The 20,142-nt window shown below is 38.4% G+C and overlaps 4 protein-coding genes across 4 annotated transcripts; 1 reads left to right on the top strand and 3 right to left on the bottom strand.

The window, feature by feature from the left end:
- Positions 1 to 1,630: 1,630 nt before the first annotated feature.
- Positions 1,631 to 4,718, bottom strand: LOC133709723 (uncharacterized). The gene is made up of 7 exons (XM_062135558.1): positions 4,389 to 4,718; positions 4,071 to 4,242; positions 3,828 to 3,877; positions 3,028 to 3,328; positions 2,480 to 2,668; positions 2,204 to 2,386; positions 1,631 to 2,028 (listed from the first exon to the last, which is right to left on the bottom strand). The coding sequence occupies exons 1-7, from the start codon at positions 4,574 to 4,576 to the stop codon at positions 1,783 to 1,785; spliced, it is 1,329 nt and encodes a 442-aa protein (XP_061991542.1). The 5' UTR covers positions 4,577 to 4,718; the 3' UTR covers positions 1,631 to 1,782.
- Positions 4,719 to 9,869: 5,151 nt separating this feature from the next.
- Positions 9,870 to 12,925, bottom strand: LOC133712547 (probable beta-1,4-xylosyltransferase IRX10). Its single transcript, XM_062138643.1, has 4 exons — positions 12,554 to 12,925; positions 11,744 to 12,132; positions 10,849 to 11,090; positions 9,870 to 10,672 (listed from the first exon to the last, which is right to left on the bottom strand). Exons 1-4 carry the CDS (start codon positions 12,648 to 12,650, stop codon positions 10,159 to 10,161), a joined length of 1,242 nt encoding a protein of 413 aa, XP_061994627.1. The 5' UTR covers positions 12,651 to 12,925; the 3' UTR covers positions 9,870 to 10,158.
- Positions 12,926 to 14,139: 1,214 nt separating this feature from the next.
- On the top strand, positions 14,140 to 17,141 carry LOC133710795 (uncharacterized). The gene is made up of 6 exons (XM_062136925.1): positions 14,140 to 14,552; positions 14,999 to 15,251; positions 15,652 to 15,688; positions 15,928 to 16,033; positions 16,159 to 16,269; positions 16,795 to 17,141. The coding sequence occupies exons 1-6, from the start codon at positions 14,430 to 14,432 to the stop codon at positions 16,909 to 16,911; spliced, it is 747 nt and encodes a 248-aa protein (XP_061992909.1). The 5' UTR covers positions 14,140 to 14,429; the 3' UTR covers positions 16,912 to 17,141.
- Positions 17,142 to 17,947: 806 nt separating this feature from the next.
- LOC133710794 (cytochrome b-c1 complex subunit Rieske-4, mitochondrial-like) lies at positions 17,948 to 19,916 on the bottom strand. Its single transcript, XM_062136922.1, has 2 exons — positions 19,657 to 19,916; positions 17,948 to 18,814 (listed from the first exon to the last, which is right to left on the bottom strand). Exons 1-2 carry the CDS (start codon positions 19,847 to 19,849, stop codon positions 18,168 to 18,170), a joined length of 840 nt encoding a protein of 279 aa, XP_061992906.1. The 5' UTR covers positions 19,850 to 19,916; the 3' UTR covers positions 17,948 to 18,167.
- Between the last annotated feature and the right edge of the window lie 226 nt (positions 19,917 to 20,142).

Raw genomic sequence — 20,142 nt, 5'->3', positions numbered from 1 at the left:
GACATCGACAGAAAAAGGAGACAGCAAGAGGCCCCGCTATCCACCCTCCTCCCACCATCATCGATCTGCCCAGCCAAACCCACATCGTTGATATACTCAAAACCATGACACGCCGCTTTCGCAACCGTTATCAGAGGACCACCGCCAATAGAACCCGCCGGCCATAGAGCAAAAGTGCCTCTGGTCAATACAAGACGGCCAGATGAAGCAAGATCGGGGACATGATGAAACAGAAATCCATCACCGTCACCAGAAGAGCGAACAGAGAAGAGGGGATAACCCACCTTCTCGATCGTAGGTTTACCGCCGCCACTAGGGTTAGATAGCCGCGAGCGGACATACTCTCGTGAGAGAGTCAGAGAGAGAGCCATCGAGAAAAAGTAGTGAGTCCACTCCTCTAACTACTTAATCCACATCTCAATTATTTTATATTTTAAATCATATTTCATAGATAGGTTAAATGACCAAAATAGACATTTATCTATTAGAAAGAAAAAAAAATTGAATCATGCATTTGTTCTTTTCTGTGTCTCTTATTCTAAACTTAAACGTTGTGAAACATCTTTCCTTCTCTACATTTCACCTCAATTTCAACCATTGACATGAATTCTCAAGACGTTGATCAACAACCTTCAATTGAGGTATGTGTTCTTCATGTTGTTGTATTGCAGTTGGAACATTGAGATATAAATGAATTTATAAATATAATATACTGACGTTCAAAGAATTTGTAATAAAATAGACAATTTCTTAGTTCAATGCTCATTTTGTGGTTTTTTTTTTTTTTTTTTGAAAAGGGTTTGGAACCCAACCTAGCTGGGAGGCTCAGCCCCACGCCCGATTCCATTTATTGAATATTAACTTTGCAACGGAGGGAACATAATACCTGAACTCCGTGCTACATTAGAAAGATTACAAACATCCTCATAGAGAACATTCCGAATAATAACAGGAGTCTCATCTAACCATACATCAGAAATATAATTAAAACTAGCAAGGTGCGCTAACTTGTTGGCTACACCGTTTGCTCATTTTGTGGTCTTAATTATCATTGATTTGTCCATCATATTAGGCAGATCATCTTCTTAAATATAGGTCATCATAGTTTGTTAATATTTGGATTTGAATTCCTAAAATCATCTTTGAATGGGATGTGCGTAAAGAAAGTTTGTGATTATATCAAATAATTAATACTAACGGATACCAAAAAGTAGCCTTAATATAGTCAAAATACTAGGATAATTAATGGTTTCTAAGATTAAGAACATTTTAGGCACTTTTAGTTGTGTATTTAGTGAAATATTACAATGAAAAATTAAATGTGTGGTGTATTAAGGGGTGTTTATTAAGTAGTTAGGCATGTGTATTTAAAACTTTTCACCCCATGAACCAAGAAAAAAAATACAACAGCATTAGATAACAATGACCATCATCTAATTGGCCAATAATTCTCAGTTCCAGATTAAACATCACCCATGAATTTCCATCTGCTCTCTGAATATTATAGTTCATTCATGAAGAAAATTGCCCAACAATTTGACTTTCACTTATCACACACAGTACCATCAAGAGGGAAAGTGGGTATATGGAAAGGATAAAAAAAAAAAAAAAAAAAAACAGTGCCAAACACTAAATCAAGAGCAAAATAAAGCATCTCACACCACTAAGAAGCTGGTATGAACTCCTCAAAACATAATTATCGTCTTACAAAGCACTCAGACTAAATTTACAGGAAGATGGAACCCCCAGCAGCTTTATTGACTTGGATAAGTAATCATCACCTTACAGACTAACCAATTTAAGAGAGTTGGCCTTCTCTTGCAGAGTATCAAGCAGGCTGTCAAAACTCTTCTTGAAAGAGTCCACTCCTTCAAGTTCGAGTTGGTTACCAACATAGCTCCAGTCAATTCCAAGATGCTCAAGGGCACTGTAAATGCCTTCAGCCTCTGATACATTGGAATCAATTGTCCTTGAAACAGTTCCATGATCGAGGAAGGCTTGCAGAGCTTGGTCGGGCATGGTTGAAACCTGCAAAAGGAAAATTGGAATCAAACATTCAGCAATTTTAATCAACAAATGAAGATTGAAAAGTACAAATTTAAATACTCAAATCAATTAAAGCAAATTATCATCATCGCTGACATATGTGATCATAATAAGCAATAACCATCAAGCACCAGATATCAGGTTGGAAATGACTTACCGTGTCAGGACCAATGAGAGGAGCAACATATAAAGTATCAGGGTAGGCGGGATTCTTGACACTGGTTGAGGCCCACAGCAGCCTCTGCTTCTTAGCACCCTTCTTCACCAAAGCCTCCCATCTGGGACCTGAGAATTTCTTCTGGTATAGTTGGTACGCTAAAGCGGCTTGAGCTACGGCAGCCTAAAACATTTAAAACTCACAAAAAATGAGCAAGTCTCGAACATCTAGGTTTTATTAATCAGCAATCTAATGGAAGTATAGTATGTGATTTACCTTTCCTCGAAGGTCAAGGGCCTCTGGAGTTCCAATCTTTTCAAGCAACTTGTCAATAAGGGTGTCAACCCTACTGACAAAGAAGGAAGCAACACTTGTTACTCTGGAGAGGTCGTCTAGGCCAGAAGCCTCAAGGCCATCCAAATACGCATCAATGACTGCCTCATATCTAGTGAGAGAGAATATAAGCTGCACATGCAAATTAAGATAAAGTAACAGTTAAGACTCTGACATATGGGTATTAGTATCTAATTTATAAAGGAGGCATGTGAATTAAAGTACAAAAGAATATGGATGAATAAGAGAGAATGCCACTCCGAGATCACTCAGAGAGCATTAGCTTCTGACAAATATGGTTTAAGAAATTAATATCATTCACAATATCCTAAGCAACCACTCAGCGAGATATTTTATATCATCACAGAGTATTAATAGTCTCTTCAGACCTTTTCAAATGGCCATCTACTATGAGCTAACTAGCTAACAAAGATGTATAGGGGAAAAATAAAAATAGAGGGAATGAAAAAAGATGCATAGAGTTGACTTACAGTCACATTGACACTAATGCCATTTGCTATAACTTCCTTAATAGAAGGGATGCATGGAGCGGTAGCGGGAATCTTTATGTAGACATTGGGTCGGGAAACAACTTTATGTAGCCATTTTGCAGCCTCTACAGTCCCTTCAGTGTCATCAGCAAGTCTGGGAGAAACTTCAACAGAAACATAGCCATCAGCAGCATCAGTTTGATCATAGATTGACTCAAAAAGCTTGCAAGCGTCTTGAATGTCCTTCACCACAAGTTCCCAATATGCAGTTTCAATGTCTTTCCCTGACTGTACAAGTTCCCTGCAAATTTTATTAATTGAAATTACTAACATGAGAAGTTTTTTGGAAAAGCATCGAAATAATATATCCAACTTAGCAAATCCCAGATGCCAAGAGCCTACAACCAGAAGATCATGGACAAACTAATTGCAAAAAGTATTACCCTCTACTAGAAAATCTAAGACAGCCATTAGAGTCCAACAGATTTTTGGGATCTTTATATATACATGTAATTCCACTAAAAAGAATCCAACCACAACCCCTCCCAACAAAGAAAAAAGAATAATAATATTATTATACTTAGAAAAGCTCCGAGCACACTTAGGTTGGCCTTAATTCCTCTTGTTAGAGCTTGGTACAGTCCGATAAATGACTCTTTCCTAACCTTAGCAATCCATTACATATACGAGTACTCTACATCCTTAATTTATTATTAATAAATCCGAGGCTAAACAACCGACTCTACTTCTCCAAAAGAACAACAGGAACACTTGGGATAACTAATTACTGAGAGGAATACCTGAATTGATCATTGTAAGCATTCGAAGTTGATATTGCTTTCTGGAAAATCTGCAATCACACATTATAAAGATCTATTTAGATCAAGGACTACATGCAAACCAAACAAGATATTTAAGTAAACAATTTCACTTCCAGCCCCACCTCGCATTCGACTTTAAATATCAACAAAACTATCTTCCATGCATGTCATAGCATCAAGTATGATTCAGAAAACTAAAGAGAGAGAGAGGTGAAAATATACCGCTGGGTTACTAGTAACACCTCTAACCCCGCTATCAATGAGCGGAAGCAGATCTGTAACTGGTCTGCAGAGGTTATCATACCACGGACTCTGCCCTTCCTTGTCATAAAGCTCATGGAGATATGTCTTCTTTGTTGGGCTTCCATTTCCTTCACCCTGAGCACATCTCACTCTGCCAACAAAACCAAATCAAACCCAATAATCAATCAACAACCCACCATCAAAAAACAAAAAACAAAAAAAAGACACAACTTTCCGGGATCAAAAGAATAAAGATCAAAACTTTGAGCACATATAAAACAAAGATTGAAACTTTACATCAAGGGGCCTCTGAGAGAGGGCTTGCTTCGTACGGAGAGCTTGGAGGACGAGACCTTGGAGGTGAAGCTGTTGGGGGAGGTGGTGAGGAAGCCGATCAAGCACTTGGGGTTGGAAGCTTTTGGGTTGAAGGTGGAGGAGAGAGAAGAAGCAGGGCAGGGATTGGAGAGCTTGGAAATGGAACCCATAATTATTATTATGAGATCAACAAAGTCGACACAGAGTGAAAAGAAGGGTTGGTGAGTGAGGGAGAGAGAGAGAGAGAGGAGAAGACAGAAGAAAAGGGTTTTTGCTCTTCCTACTTATATTGCGATACGATACATACGATGAATATGACTGTGTTTAGTGTTTTGGGTTTGGTTCGGGAAGATTGGTTTTTGGTAGAGTCCAAACGGCAGGTGAGACAGTGACTCTTATGATCGGTCGATGCGAACAGTTGGTCACACTTGCGATTTGTTTTTGGTAGCTGCGCGGTTTTCACTTTTCACTTCGCATGTAGATAGATAGATAGATGCCAACGCCCTACTCTATTTTCCTAGTTTAGATAATTTAAGATAATTTTATCCGGATAATTTAAGATAATAAAATCTCAATCGCAAAGTATTTATTTTTAGAAAGAAAAAAAAGTTAGTTCACTATAACGATCAACATTTTGCGGACGAGAGTTATCGTGAAAATTGTTTAATATATTCTTTTAGTGGTGTGTGTGGAGGAGAAATTACTTAAATGATTACGAACTTCAAAGAAATAGATAGAACCTCGATTTGGATTTTTTATTTTTTTTTAGCATTTTTGATTTGAAATTTTAGTAAAATAGAAATAACCTTGTTTTGGGAAATAAATAACAAATTTCAAAGAAATGAAATAGAAAAACTTTGTTTTGGAAATGAATAACAAACTTGAAAGAAATTTTACAAAGGAATCAGAAAATGAAAGGTATTTTGGTGGACCCAAAGTAAAAATTCAGGCAAAAATTCTTTTATTTTTTTCTACTAAAAAACTATGATCAAGTCAAGATATCAACAAAAATGCTTGAGATCCCAAATAATTATACAAAATGATGTGGCGTGCCATATCATCAAACTCATGTATTCTTATATTTTATTTTTATTCTTTAAAATGGAAAGATCAATAAGTAAAAGTTATTGTTGTTTAATTAGAAAAAAAAATGTATATGATAAACAACAACAAACGGAATGAAGAACCTAAACGTTCCCTTAAATCATGGAGACTTTAACATGCAACTGTAAGAAAAGACCATCAACCAAAACAAAGTAAATAGAATACAAAGTTGTTTATGGCTTAATTCATTAGTTCATTGACAATTGAATAATGATCTATTATATACTGTTAGTGGTGGTGGGTTTTATCCTACTGGAAATAGAGATATATAGTGATGGAGTAAATGAGAAATTTTTAATTGATGGCCAGATCCATCTCTACTGGGTTTCAAATGAGTTTTAAATGAATTTAATATGAATTCTCATATTGTTAGAGGGAGAGAGAAATAGTTGTACTATTATATATACAGTCTCCCAGATTTGATGTAATTTCTTTGCGCTATTCACTTGATTTCTTGCTCTTTTGATTATGCAGATGTGGTTGTTTTGTTTGAGAACGGGCGGTAGCAGATTTGGTTGTTTGGTGAATCACGTTATTCTCTTTTGCTGATTAATTAGTTTTCTAGATAAAATCAATGAAATTTGCTGGAAATTATTAAATTGAATGTCATGACACGTAAAACGCCAACTCAGACGCCATGTCATTTGGTATTGCTTTTTGGTATAATTTTTTGGTGTCTGTAGCATTGCTAAGGTAGTTTGTGTTTAGAATTAGAATTTTCATCTCTAATAGAGTACAAAGTTGGCATTGCATTTGCATATGTCGATTAGATAGCTAGGTAATCATTGACGTATGCATTTCTCGAATGATAATCCATCCATCTTTTGACATTTTGATATACTCCTCGTTGAATAAGTTATTCAAAAAATAACCAACTTGCTATTTTGAATTTTAGGTATACATACTCAAATTTGAAATCCTTTTTTTTTTTTTAATAGGAATTGATTGCATTAATAATCAGACCATGAAAACAGGCCAGAGCTTACAAAGCTTACACAAGTAACTAGTCGATGACCAAGAGAACCTATCTAAGCCTAACAAAACTCATTAAGAACTAAGGGACGCTCGCTGAACACAAGCCTAACTAAGCAAGACAAACCTCGCTTCCTAAGGCAAAATCAATCATCTAGCCTATTTTGCCAACACGCCATTGTGGTACAAAAGCAAACTAGAAACATCTTAGAAAAGCCTATAGAGATTTAACCCTCCTTTAAACAAGACTTGCATTCAGAATGTCTAAATGATACGAGAACTAGATAAGAGCCAACTCCTTCCCCTTAGGGTTGGAATTAACTCCATCTTCAGCATCCAACAACCTCGGCAACAGGTTGGTCTTCGTGCTGTTCCTCTTGTTCTGCTTACCTTGGTCTTCATCCTTCTTGACCACTTTGCTTTTGCCTGCAGTACCATAGGGCATTTTGTTGAGACTTCCGACAGGACGTCCACGCTTTCTCTTTGGTTTCTCCATAGCACCAGTATGTGCGTCAACAAGACCCATAGTCACTGCATCTAGGTTGTGTTTACCTATAGCCAAGCTGAGACGAAGCTTTTTAGGAGAGATGAGTACCTCCTCTCCTTCTCGGTGACGACGCACCCCTGTAATGGCTGGGACCTCCTGTCGGGGCTCCGCCAGTTCTCGAATGTGCACATGTCGTGTAGTTCGGTGCATGTTCCCAGCTTTCTGCTGTAGGAGGACATCTGTAATAACTCGAGGAACCTGTGCTTGGAAAACTAGGGTTTGGCCATTTGCCAAGCCCCTAGTTGCAGTCGCACTTGTTTCCGGTCTACCACGCAGTACCGCCAAGGCTGATGGCGGCGCCACCGTCCCTAATGGCCCCTGATCATCCTCCAGCAACTCCGGCCCGGAGCATGGCAATCCCACATGGGTAACGAGCCCACAGCGGTGACACCTGCCAAACAGCTTGTCGTATTTGAATTGTACAACAAACTGGACCTCATCCTCAACCCAGAAACGACGTCGGAGCAGCAATGGCGTCGCATATGCAATTTCCACCCGGATTCGTAGCACTCTCGTCCGGAAAGCTGTCCGGTCAAATTCCATAAACTCCCCGATGGTGCTGCCTATAAGACGCATGATTCTTTCCGACCGAAACGCCGGAGGAACACCCAGTAACGTCATCCAGTACGATGACTTCTCCAGCGGCACTGACATCACGGGGCTCACCCCATCATACTCTGCCAGCGCTATTGGGGCTCGATTGAAACCCCACGGACCGCCCTTCCAAACCCTAGCCCTGTCGATCGGATCCGAGAAGGAAATCAACACACGATCATCTTCACCCGCCACATCGATACGAAGAGTACCATTAGTCCTCCACGTAGATCTGAACATCCCCATGAAAGACCGGCGTGCATAGTCCCTTGCAGTCAATAACTTTCCAAGCATAAAAACCTCTGGTTGTCGCAGTCCCTTGGACGGACGCAGATCAACAGACCGCTTCCCATCCCATCTGCAATAGCGAGGGAGGAGGCAAGTCTTGCTGCCATTGCATCAACAGAGGCCATCCTTTGTTGAAAATTTTTTTTTTTTTTCACAGACGCAAACCCTAACCCTAGGAGAGTATTGCGGCTTCTGGTCTTTTTACTATCTAGTTTAGATGCCATATGGCTTGTCTATTCAAATTTGAAATCCTATTTACACTTGAACGTAATCTATATAGATGGACAGATGGCTTAATTATATTTGCAACCATTCAATGTTTTTGTGGCTTTATTATACTGATGATGTAGAAGGAATCTGGCGCAAATATTATAAGCAGGAAAAGATCATGAACTTTGCAACTTATTTGATTTTGAATTTCGTTAGAATGTCATGTAAACGTACATATATATTAATTAAACCGACTCTTGAAAGTTGGAAACACGCTTCTTCTATTCGTCAACCTTGACTTGCAAAATTGCATTTGATCACAACTTGCGTTACCTTAATTTGGACACAAATATACATTAAATGCTTGATTAAGAATTGTATAAGATATTCATGTGGCAATCTAAGTACGGAAGAAAAATACAATTTGTTTGCGAAAAGTGTTCTATTCACAAATAAACAGATAATACATCGGATAAAAATCTACAACTCTAAACATGTTCATGTGGCAATCTCAGCACCGGAAGAAAAACACAGTTACACATCATATTCTGCATCCTCAACATATACACCCGCCTTCATATTTAATACAGATGTGAGATGTCATGGCTAGTGTGTGAGTTGATGTAATGAACTCTTCAAGATTCAGAGCATGAATAATTTGACAAACAGTTCAAAGTTTTCAAGAAAGACTTTCTGGTATATCCACGATTGGCTACTAACAGTCCCCGTGCAAATCTGGGTTTTATTCATTGAATGTTATAGAATTGAAAAGGAGAGAGGAGCGAAAAATTTATTATAGCTAGGTCACTTCTTCAGCCACTAGAAATATTTGCTTTATATTCACTATCATTAAAAGTTAGTGTGGATCTAAGCTAGAGGTCAATTGGGTACCAAATTCTGGTCAATCCCTCCCTCCCCTTATCTTACTAAAAAGAATTATTGTGCTCTGGATCTAGATTATACTAATACAGGGATAGGATACTATGCAGATCTAATGGCAACTTGTTTTTTAAGACATGCATAGACAGAGGCATAGGTAAGCAAGGTGGTGGTAGGTGGAATAGGACCTTGAAAGTAGGATAGTTACTGTAAAACACAATCTGAACTAATTAATTAATCCCACTATTTCAGATGTTTAGAGGGACAAAAAATCAAAATTAATGAAAATGGGGACTTACTTCAAAGCTTGGCTCATTCAATTAATCAAATGTATAAGTATCTGACCTTATGTTAGCTCAAGGGCTAAGTGATCGCATTGTTAGGGGGTGCACAACCCCATCAGTCTGACCCTTAAATGTGACATCATTTTAGACAGGGAGTCCATCTGTTACATCAGATTGTTACTTTTTACTACATAGCATAAAGCATATCCCTGGCATCTACCACTCCACACCCAAAAGAATCTGCTAAAAAAAAAAGGCTGATGATAGTAACCTATACAAAACTCAGCCTGTGCTGACGTTTCCGGGAGATCCTGGGATGGCCCGCCCTATAGTTATCTATTGTGGCTTGACCCCATCCCCGACAATGCTATTTGTTTTGGCCTAGTTAACTCGATTAGCCATCCAATTCAGTCTTCGTCGTTGAATTCATTGACTGCTCATTTTAGTGTCTTCAGAGTAAGTTTGTGCAGTACTAGTTGCTGTTTTACTCGATTGTAAGCCCGTATTTGGGTGCTGTAATTGCGGCAACGTTGTAATTGCAGTTTAATGAATGATATTTCACCTGATCAAAAAAAAAAAAAAAAAAAAAAAAAAAACTCAGAAGTAAATTAAACAAGTTTAAAGTTACAGCATATTCTCAGTTTGATAATGGGCACTAGACAAAAACACAGGACAACGGTAGAAGGTAAATGCAAGGCATCAACTATTCCAACAGAAAGGATCTTCTTAATGCCAACAACTCCTATACAAAAATCAGCAAGGAAGAAGAAATTTTTACATTTTTAGTACAGTCCAGCATATTTTCAATTTGATTACTCGGGAATGGACAGTAGAGAACTCAAAATCCCCTTGCTCAAAAAATATACCGCTTTGATTACCAAGGTTTCAAGTCTCCCACTGGACCTGCTGTCCAGTTCAAATTCTTTTGATCAGCCTTTAAGTAAACACTCTTGTCATGGGGTAGTTTCCGAGCCAGCCCGTTAAGTATCTGGTGGAAAGCATCCCCTGGTTGTGCCGGCTGTGGGAACATCATGGCCCATTTCATCGAAGGATTTGCAAGCAATCTTTGTTTCCTTAAAATCACTTCTGGTGGAATAGAAGTGAGAATTGTATCCAAGTTAGGGACATCCTCCTCGGCTACAAATACTCCGATTTCTTCCCATGGGATGGCATCAGCAAAGGGTAACACAATGTCATCGGCTATAATAACAGGAATGCAACCGAATACCACAGCTTCAACTAGCCTCGGACTCCATGGAGCCCATCCAAGAGGGCATAAACAGAATATCGATCGTTGCATGTCTTCATAATATGTTGTTGGGTGGTCAGTTGAGATGTCGAAGAGAGGGTTGTTCTTGAAGTTCTCCCAAACAGCTGCCCTTGCACCTCTGCCAGTCAAAAGAGACTTACAATTGAGTCAAGAAAATTAAGCATGGAGGCTAGATACATGGACAAACTTTCAAATCCATGTTGTTGCCGTCTCATAAAACAGCATAAACATATAATTCAAAGGGACAAAACAATGTTCTTTAATAATATGTCTGAAAGTTTAGTACAAACATACCTTGCATAGTAACCACCTTCAGGATCATTATTAATGTCATAAAACAGGCCACGAAAGTAGACAAAGATGGACCTTGGAGTTTCCTGGGGAATTAGGTGGGTCTGCATCTTTTGCGGTGGAGCATAGGGAGGAATTGTGATCGAACCCTCTTTCAAACATACATGGTTCCTCTGTCCAAAGGTTTGAACCAATGTTGCACGCTGAAGTAATGGAAGAATCCCCCTGTCAATAGCTTTCTCTTCCTACAGAATGCCAGCATATATATGTTATGGCCAGTATAAAAAAAACACATCGCATGGTTTTGATAGTTTTGATGAAGAACCAAAGTATAACAAAAACACTTCGCATTTCCATTTAAGTAGCCTAATGTGTTTAAGTTTGCATCTATAGTAAAATTGAATTGTATAAATTCTACTACACTTTTCAGTATAGTTACAGCTAAAAGCACTGAAAGCCATTTTTATTCCTTTCCAACCATGCATTCCACATATATCCTTCCTTGGAAATGGCGATTAGCATACTGAAGTATTGGTGACCCAATCAAACCAGGAGACTCATAACAAAGCAAGCATGACACAGCTGTAATGAGCAAATTGAGTAATCTCTAACTATGTCAAATTTTCAAATTGGATTTAATCACATTGAGGTTTTGTTTACTTCTCTTTAGCAGTGACAAACCAGGAGACTCATAACAAAGCAAGCATGACAGCTGAAAAACCATAATGATCAAATTGAGTAATTTCCAACTGTGTCAAATTTTCAAATTGGATTTAATCTCATTGCTTCTCTTTAGCAGTGACAAGACTCCAAATTCATAAAATTAAGTTTCTAAACTTCAGATACTGCTTTATTTTAACCCCAAATACAATGGTTAGCTACAACTATGAAGGGTTACCTGGTAATGGAAGCAGGCTCCAAAGTCATGGGGCACAACAAAGAAGTGATCAGCTCCCTCTGTTCGATTCCAATAAGGCCAGTTCCTAGATATGAGCTGCACTGCACTTCTCATCATCCGTGGTGATTTGAAGGGCAATGGCAAGCCAGTAGGGGTAAGGTCACAAGTTGTGTATATAGGAGTATAGAACCAATCTGCTTCGTTCGGATTGTGGGTTCTAACCGCGCTTGATAAGAGGAACCTATGCATAAAGATCTCAGCAGCAAACATATGGTTGAGACATCTTGGCTCTTTTTGAAGGAGTTTCTTGTTGTATTTGCTAGGCAGCTCATACACATAAACCTTCAACCTCCCAACTGGATTATCCTCTAACACATCACCAGCACTTCCTGCATTAATGTACAAAACATATACATCAAACATATTAAATGCTAGAACGGATATAAGCCTTTCTCAAGATTTTTCTTTTTCTTATTCTTTTCCCAGCTGCTCATATATCCCAAAAAAAAAAAAAAAAAAAGGAACCTTCTTTCCAATTTCTCATGATTATTTATAATCTACTAATAATAATCATAGTTCATAAGCAAGTTACTGTATAAACCCCAATTCAATCCTACAATAAGGTCATCAAATGCCAAAAAGTCTGAACCTTTCCCATTAGAGAAAGCAGAATTACAGAACCACTGAGTTTGAACACTTAATTCTTAACTGGGGCTTAATGGAAACAAGAACTACAGCTTACATTGGCAAATACAGCAAAAAAAGATATCTTCTTGGAAGCAAAACTGAAATAAACAAAGAGAGGCATACCTGAAATTCTCTCGGTTCTTACATTCTTATCAGCACCAACTCCCCAAGCAAAACCATAAACACAAAGAAGAGCAAGCACCCACATTCCCATTCTCATCTTGGATACCTGATTAGACTGAAAATCCAAATGGGCCTCCCGGATTTCATGTCAGAGAGACCGGAAAGGCAGAATATATGAACAAGGCCATATGGTTGGGATGTCGTGTGGGGTAGTAGTTGGGAAGCTTTCTTAGACTCTAGGTTTTTGAATATGAATAATAAATGGTTGATATCAGGTGAGGATTGATAGAGAAATTCAAAGAGGAATTGCTTGAAGAAACAGTGAAGGTCCATTTTCCTTAAAATGGGATTTGCAGCAAACCACGTAACAAATCGTTATTGAAAGCTGCATTTGTTTTGCTAGTTTGATGACCAGTCCATTTCACAAGCTTTACTCTGATGGATGAATATATATAAAGCGCCAAACTCTTTTCTGTGTTATAGAAAATAGAAGTCACCTCTGTCGTTGATTTCCCGCCACCAAGTCCCAAAGTTGTCCAAATATGTTGATCTATATTCTATAGCTAGCTATACACGAGTGACATGGCGGTGTAAAAGTGAGAACGTAACAAAAGGCAAAAGCTATGAATGGGGTTAAAAAGGAATGGGGTTACTAGAGGTTGAACTTTGATGACAAATGAATTAAAAAAGAAATGGGTTGGTTTAACTACAGGAGTGGGCCTCGTCTAATCCTAAAATCTTTTTGGCCCGTGTTTATATAATAATAAGGTTGATATACCGACCTGACATCCCGACATTTTAAGGTTGATGTTCCAAGTATTGGTAATGAAATTTGGGAACCAAACTAGACATTGGAAGTTGTTTTTGTTGGAAAATTATGGATTAGATTAGAGTAATTTGAGATCTCACATTAGAAACAAAGAATCATTATTTGATTATAAGGAATGGTATCATATGTGAGACTTTTCGTATTAAATCTCTATACCTGTTCTCCACCTTGGTGGGGGGAGTATAGGCACTATTGAACATTGTGTGTAAGAATAACTTGCCGCTTTCGCACAAATTTCTTAACATGGTTGCCTAGGGTAATTTTATGACCCATTGGTAACTGAGTGCATGGTCGTCCAAGTATCGTAAGTAGTTTTATTTATTTGAGTAAATTACGAGAAACAGGGGAAAACAATTCAAATCCTCACACTTAGGGAGTTATGGTTGATATTATGACGATTGATTTTCACATCGCCCTTCTTGCTTGCCTCCCAACTTAGAGAATGCTCTTATCGCATATGACCTAAACGCTTGTGCCACAACTTAACTAAATGTATGTCGGAAGTTGTTTTGAGTGAACCATACAAAAGCAAGCAAACTTTTTTTTTTTTGGTGAATAAAAGCAAGCAAACTTGCTTAGGCCAATTTGGTGTGTTTCAAACCCTCACGGAATTTCTATCACGGTTTAGGGGATTTGTTGAAATGAACCCAACTCCACATAAAAGCAAGGAAGAAAAGTCAAGGGCGCCCTATGTTTTGTACCCAACTCCATGAAAGGCCCTACTTTCGATCAAACCAAGAAACGGAGCAGAAGGAAGAGTCAATAATGGAGTTCCATTTGTTATGGTCAATAATGGAGTTGAAGATGAATCACATTCAAAGCGACATTAAGACTACGACGACTCTGTCTGGCTTTAACGCCAGGTCACTCCTAACTCCAGGGTCCGTTAAATTCCATGGGTCGGCAACCCAGCTCATCCATCTTAATTCCCCCTTTTTCACAACTGCCTGCATTTAAAGTCATCCATATCTTTTCACTTTCATCATATTTAATAAGAATTTGGAGACCTGGGTTTTGTTGTGGGGAAGAAAAAGAAGTAAAGGAAGAATGGAATCCAATGGGAAAGATGAGGGAATGGAAGAGCAACAGAGCTTGGAAAGCAGTGAGATTGAGAAAAGCAAAGTGGGGATCATGAGAGCCCTTGTGGAAAGAGAAGATCCCTCCTCCAAGGTTGGAACTGGATTCTCTTTCCTCTTTTTTGTTTCTGCTACTTTTGTTTTTGTTGACAATCTTGTTTTGAGAATTAAGTCAAATTAAAAAAATTAATCTTGATGCTGAATTTGGTTGATCACTGTATCCGTTACTGCTAATATTGCTTAAAGTTTAAAGCTTTGACTGTGATTCAGCTTTTATGGTTAGAGTGGGTTGGAAGGAAATGAAAGTGGGTTCCTTTTTAAGTTGTTTTGAGCTCAAATTGCCAATATATATGGTATGTAATGTTGATAAATCATAGATTCCTTGTATACAATTCCTCAGTCCACTACTACTTGTGTTAAACAAAATTAGTGTTTAATGCAAAGATTTTGCATACCCAATTCACAATGAGGACCTTATATGTATATTGAATGCCCACATTGTTGATATTCTTCCTGTATGTGCATTATGCTGGTGTGCAGGAAGTGGATGATTTCATGATCCGGAGATTTCTTCGGGCTCGTGATCATGACATTGAGAAGGCTTCTAACCTCTTCCTCAAGTACCTGAGTTGGAGGAAAGCATTTATGCCAAATGGTTCCATCTCAGAGTCGGAGATTCCAAGAGAACTAGCTCATAACAAGTTGTTTATGCAAGGCGTGGACAAGAAGGGGCGCCCCATTGTTGTTGTCTATGGTGGGAGGCATAAGCACACCAAGCTAGAGGAGTTTAAACGTATGTGCCTCTGAGAATTTTGTTTTCAGAAGAAACCACGAAATTACAGTATTTAGGGAAATATACGATATATTTAAGACCTGCATATAATGTGGCTCTTTTTTTTTTTTTTGACTTTGTCAAGGGGAACCCAAAGGCTTCCTAGGCCCAAGATAAACCCCTTCGGGGTATGTGAAATGCTTCAACTGTGCATTGCAGCCCAGTGCCTGGCCACTTTGACAGCTTCGGGATTCGAACCTAGGTTGGGGAGCACACCCGACTAGGCAAGAACCACTAGGCCACTTGCAGTGGTTGCATATAATGTGGCTCTGATACTAGAGTATCAAATATTGAGACCTACATTCAGTTAAACTTCCATATCACTTGCATTCACCTTAAATTTTGTTACTTTCCTTTGCAGGTTTTGTAGTCTACACTCTTGAGAAGATATGTGCCAGGTAGCTCACACATCATTATACCATTGGTAACGCACATCATTATTTGTAGTTCAATCAGCTCAATCAGATTTTTAATGGGTTATTGTAACCACCAAAAAAAGGAAAGGGGTTATTGATGTTTTAGAATTGTTCGAGAAATTGAGTGCTGAAGTTAATATGGATGAAATTAGGTTTGAATTCGTAGCCAGTTTCTCTCCCAGAGAGTAACCATGATATTGACTGTTGTTTTTATCTTTCAGAATGCCAGCGGGGCAGGAAAAGTTTTTATCCATTGCAGATCTTGAAGGATGGGGGTATGCCAACAGTGATGTTCGTGGATACTTAGCAGCTCTAACAATCTTACAGGTTCGCTGTTGCTTGCTCCTTTTCATCAAATAAGATGCCAAGTGATTTCATCAATTGGTTAGGTGAATAAATAAACATTTAATCTCACCTGATAAGTAAATAACACATATTTGTAAGCTGGACAGGATTGCTATCCGGAGAGGCTTGGCAAGTTATTTATTGTCCATTCACCGTACCTATTCATGACTGCTTGGAAGATGGTTTACCCTTTTATCGATGACAAAACCAAAAAAAAGGTAAAGTAGTTTGTATCAGGAACTACATGATCATGCCCATTTGCATATGTGCTGCCATATTTAAAAATGAATGGAGACACTGCTTCCATTGTTTAAGGTTCTGCTGACAATTCTCGACCTATTCAACTGGGAAAAAAATCGAAGGGTTGATTGGATACTAACTGCTAAGATTTAAATATAGTTAAAAGAGAAGCATCATACATTTAGGGCAGAAAAACAGGAAATGAGTCTCTCATCAGCCAAAGCAGTTTGTGGATGGACAAGATTTGAATCAGTAAACATGGTGTGGAAATAAGGTTGATGTATAGAAATTAGGGATAGTGGGAGGAAAGACATATCATGATATAGTGACTCTGGCATGACTTGAAACATTTCGCATCCCAGGAATTTTTCTGTTCTGTTATTAGTTATATGAGTTATCTAGAATGAACGAAGGAAGCATATTTAACTGATATTTCATAGTAATTGTTACTATCATCTTCAGCCTAGTTCAACTCATCAGTCTTTTACCATATATCCTTGCAGATAATTTTTGTTGAGAACAAAAAGCTGAACTCCACATTACTCGGTGATATTGATGAGAGCCAACTACCGGATGTATATGGCGGCAAACTGCCATTAGTTCCGATCCAAGACTGCTAATGAAATACCTTCACGCCCTGCTCAGTGATATTGATGAAAGACAAATACATATAAACGCTTCTTCATTCCAAAACAAAGTAGTAGCTTCATCTTCTCTTTTATGTTCTACTACTTTTATGTTATACTACTTGATAACAAATTCTACATTCTTAACCCTTAAGACATCTGCCACTCGAAGGGGGTCATATATTGTATTACCATTTTGAGTTATTGCTACGCTTGTCTGCTCATGCCCTTGTTTCTACACTACTTTTTTTTTTTTCTCTGATTATACTCTTTGAATATGTCTATCTTGTCTATCATTAGGCTTTTGAATTTGATCCAAGCAGATGTAGCTTCAGATACAAGAACACCGTTACAAGAGGGTTTAGCCCATTAGGCTAAAATTGATCATTGACCCTTTACCGATGAATGAGAGGCTCAATGATCAACAGCCTTTGTTGAAGACGCCCGGGGTTGTTTTTCAAATTAATTTGAATAAAAGTGGTTGGCAAATGTTGAAGACGTTTTTGCTGCTTGATTACAAATTTACAAGGTGTTTAACCGGTTACAGGCATCCAAAGACAATTTTGCTGCTTGCCCTGAGTATTGACCTTCTCCAAATTTATGCAGAAAGCAAATTCAAATTCAAATGGAAATATTGATGTATATTAATATTACAGGGCCTTACAAGTTACATCTCATTTGGGAAAAGTAATTCCTGATGCCATAGTACGCAAGGCTATCTTATTAAAGAAAACATAGCTTTGCTCCTTCCATGCAAGGAGCTAAAGATTTCCTCTGTCAAAAGCCAATATTAACATGGCCTATAACCAAAAAGAAAACAACCAACCTGCCACGTCCATAGAAATTTACACTCATTTTACTTAGATGGCTCAAAATAACCATTTACTTTACGGTACTCATTGGTTAAGGCTTAGGGAAACCCTAAACTAGTCAGTCTACAAGCAAATCAACAATCTGTGTCGAAAAACCAACAGTATACCCAAACTTAAATTAATCGATTGAATAATTAGATACCATAAAACATTAAACATGGTCAACAAAAATTTGATTATTTTTGTTATTCAAAAATCTGAACTCCATCCAGTGCAGACAACAGATACAAAATCCAAGTATAAATCACAACTGAAATAGGCAAAAAGAAAAAATTAAGGTTGCAAACATCACTTTTTCCCTGATGTAGAGGAACTATGAATAATGAGACCTCATGTAAAAATTCGGCACCAGAAAAAAAAAAAACTGCCCAGCAATTCTCACCCAATGAGTAACTTGTTCTCGGTCAAAAAACTGTAAGTGGGTACCTCAAGATTGTAGGGTGCAGGCCCCTTGCGGATCCTACCAGAAATGTCATAGTGTGAACCATGGCATGGGCAAAACCATCCGCCAAAGTCACCAGCATTTGGCAAGGGGATGCACCCCAAGTGAGTGCAGACCCCAACAACAATAAGCCATTCTGGATCCTTAACCCTCTCTGAGTCCTGTTGAGGATCACGAAGTGACTGAACATCAATACTATTAGCCAACTTGATGTCATCTTCAGTTCTACGCCTAATAAAAACTGGCTTCCCCCTCCACTTGACAGTAACAGTACTGCCAGGCTCAATGCTGGATAGGTCAACCTCAAGGGAAGCAAGAGCAAGGACATCTTTGCTGGCAGACATGCTCAAAACAAACTTGAGGACCAGAAGCCGGATCAAGGATGCATACACAAACCTTCCACCTGTCAAGACAAAATAAGCAAATGCACGCTTGCTGGGATCACCAGGTGGGTATCTTTCATGGTTGTAGTCATCATATACAATCTTTGAAGAAGGATTCTTCAGTGCTGCCACAGTAGCTGGGACATCTGAGATCATACCACCAATATCATGTCCAGGAGCGAGGGCGTCAGAGGAAAATCCTGTAGAGAGAAATCAAACTTTCAATAAAAATAGTTCCATAAACTATTATCTCAATGCATATAAATTTCAATTCTAAACTGAAGAGAGACATAACATTTTCCATCCCACTGCTACTGAGAGAGGTGTATTTGGCAAGGCATATTCTAATCAACTTGCTAAAAAGATGATAACGAAACCTTACTACAGTTCCGACCCACCTAGCCACATACACACGGAGTTTTAGAAGGCAAATGTATCTGTGCTACAGAAAGACCAGGTGCAGACCAATCAACAGAATAAGCAAGCATGCTCAGTCAAAGCAACAAATGTCCATTTTTCCCAAAAACCTCAATCGCAACAGCTAACATATGACACTATGCACCGCCGCACACGGTCATTGTATCGACTGTGCTAATGAAATTAACCACGACTCGTATAGAAATAAGATTGAATGCATATAAAAACATTTTTTCAGATAATAGATAAAAACAAACAAAGGCTTAACTATAATTAAACGATTTCAGTCCTTTCTTTTCAATTGTAAACAACATTGAATCTCATAAAACAAAAGCAGAACATTACTAAGGACACATTTGAAGCCAAACTTCATGCCAACCCTGGTGATTAGAACGAACACAGATTCAGCAATACAGTAATGGGGCTAGGTTTCCAAATTAAAAACCAAAACCAAATCGAAAACAGATGGATCCAGAGAAAACACAAAAAAGTCATAAATCGCTAATCCAATCGCAAATTCCGAATCTACAGAGCTAGAATCGCGATCAAATATAATACGTACAAGCAAACAATCAGAGCAAGCCATTATAGATAAGAAAACCCTAGGTGAGAGCCGAGGGCTGACCTCTGATGAGAAATGGAGATTGGGAATTGAGGAGAGAGTGAATGGGGGATCTGGAACGGACGTGGGAGGACGACTCGTCGTTGTTGTTGAAGGAAAGTGGATGGGATCGAGAGAGAAAGACTGGGGATGTCTGCGACAACCTCCACGCGCCGCCTACAGAGGAGGAAAGCCTTCTTCCGGCGACTCTCAGCATCTTGTTCCTCTAATCGCTATTGCCCTCGCCGACCCAAAAAGCTCTCTTCTATTTTTGTTCGCAGAGTCCAAATCCAGCATTTAAGATACGAGCAGTTACAATGAAACGACAGCGTTTCCTTTACCCCATACACTCATAGCAATTCTATTCGGGGTAATTACTGAAAATAATTCTCTTCCAAATAATGTAAAATGTTTAAAAAATTATTGAAAATCACAGTTTACAAAAGAATTACTACGAAATCCCTAAAAAAATAAATAATAAAATTACGAAATATTGTAAATGACTATGTC

The sequence above is a fragment of the Rosa rugosa genome, chromosome 5, assembly GCF_958449725.1.
Source record: "Rosa rugosa chromosome 5, drRosRugo1.1, whole genome shotgun sequence".
NCBI lineage: Eukaryota > Viridiplantae > Streptophyta > Magnoliopsida > Rosales > Rosaceae > Rosa > Rosa rugosa.
The sequence above is the reverse complement of the archived record's forward strand: the minus strand, read 5'-3'. Positions and strand labels throughout refer to the sequence as shown.

Bases quoted from the DNA above. Each gene is read 5' to 3' on its own strand.
- LOC133710794 (XM_062136922.1), bottom strand. From the start codon at position 19,849: ATGCTGAGAGTCGCCGGAAGAAGGCTTTCCTCCTCTGTAGGCGGCGCG. The intron at 18,815-19,656 runs GTCAGCCCTCGG...TTCTCTCTACAG, and splicing joins ATCTCCATTTCTCATCAGAG to GATTTTCCTCTGACGCCCTC.
- LOC133710795 (XM_062136925.1), top strand. From the start codon at position 14,430: ATGGAATCCAATGGGAAAGATGAGGGAATGGAAGAGCAACAGAGCTTG. The intron at 15,252-15,651 runs GTATGTGCCTCT...TTTCCTTTGCAG, and splicing joins CAAGCTAGAGGAGTTTAAAC to GTTTTGTAGTCTACACTCTT. The intron at 15,689-15,927 runs GTAGCTCACACA...TTTATCTTTCAG, and splicing joins CTTGAGAAGATATGTGCCAG to AATGCCAGCGGGGCAGGAAA.
- LOC133712547 (XM_062138643.1), bottom strand. From the start codon at position 12,650: ATGAGAATGGGAATGTGGGTGCTTGCTCTTCTTTGTGTTTATGGTTTT. The intron at 12,133-12,553 runs GTATGCCTCTCT...ACATTAATGCAG, and splicing joins AAGAACCGAGAGAATTTCAG to GAAGTGCTGGTGATGTGTTA. The intron at 10,673-10,848 runs GTATGTTTGTAC...TTTGACTGGCAG, and splicing joins GAAGGTGGTTACTATGCAAG to AGGTGCAAGGGCAGCTGTTT.
- LOC133709723 (XM_062135558.1), bottom strand. From the start codon at position 4,576: ATGGGTTCCATTTCCAAGCTCTCCAATCCCTGCCCTGCTTCTTCTCTC. The intron at 3,329-3,827 runs GTATTCCTCTCA...TAAAATTTGCAG, and splicing joins GCTTACAATGATCAATTCAG to GGAACTTGTACAGTCAGGGA. The intron at 2,029-2,203 runs GTAAGTCATTTC...TTCCTTTTGCAG, and splicing joins CTCTCATTGGTCCTGACACG to GTTTCAACCATGCCCGACCA.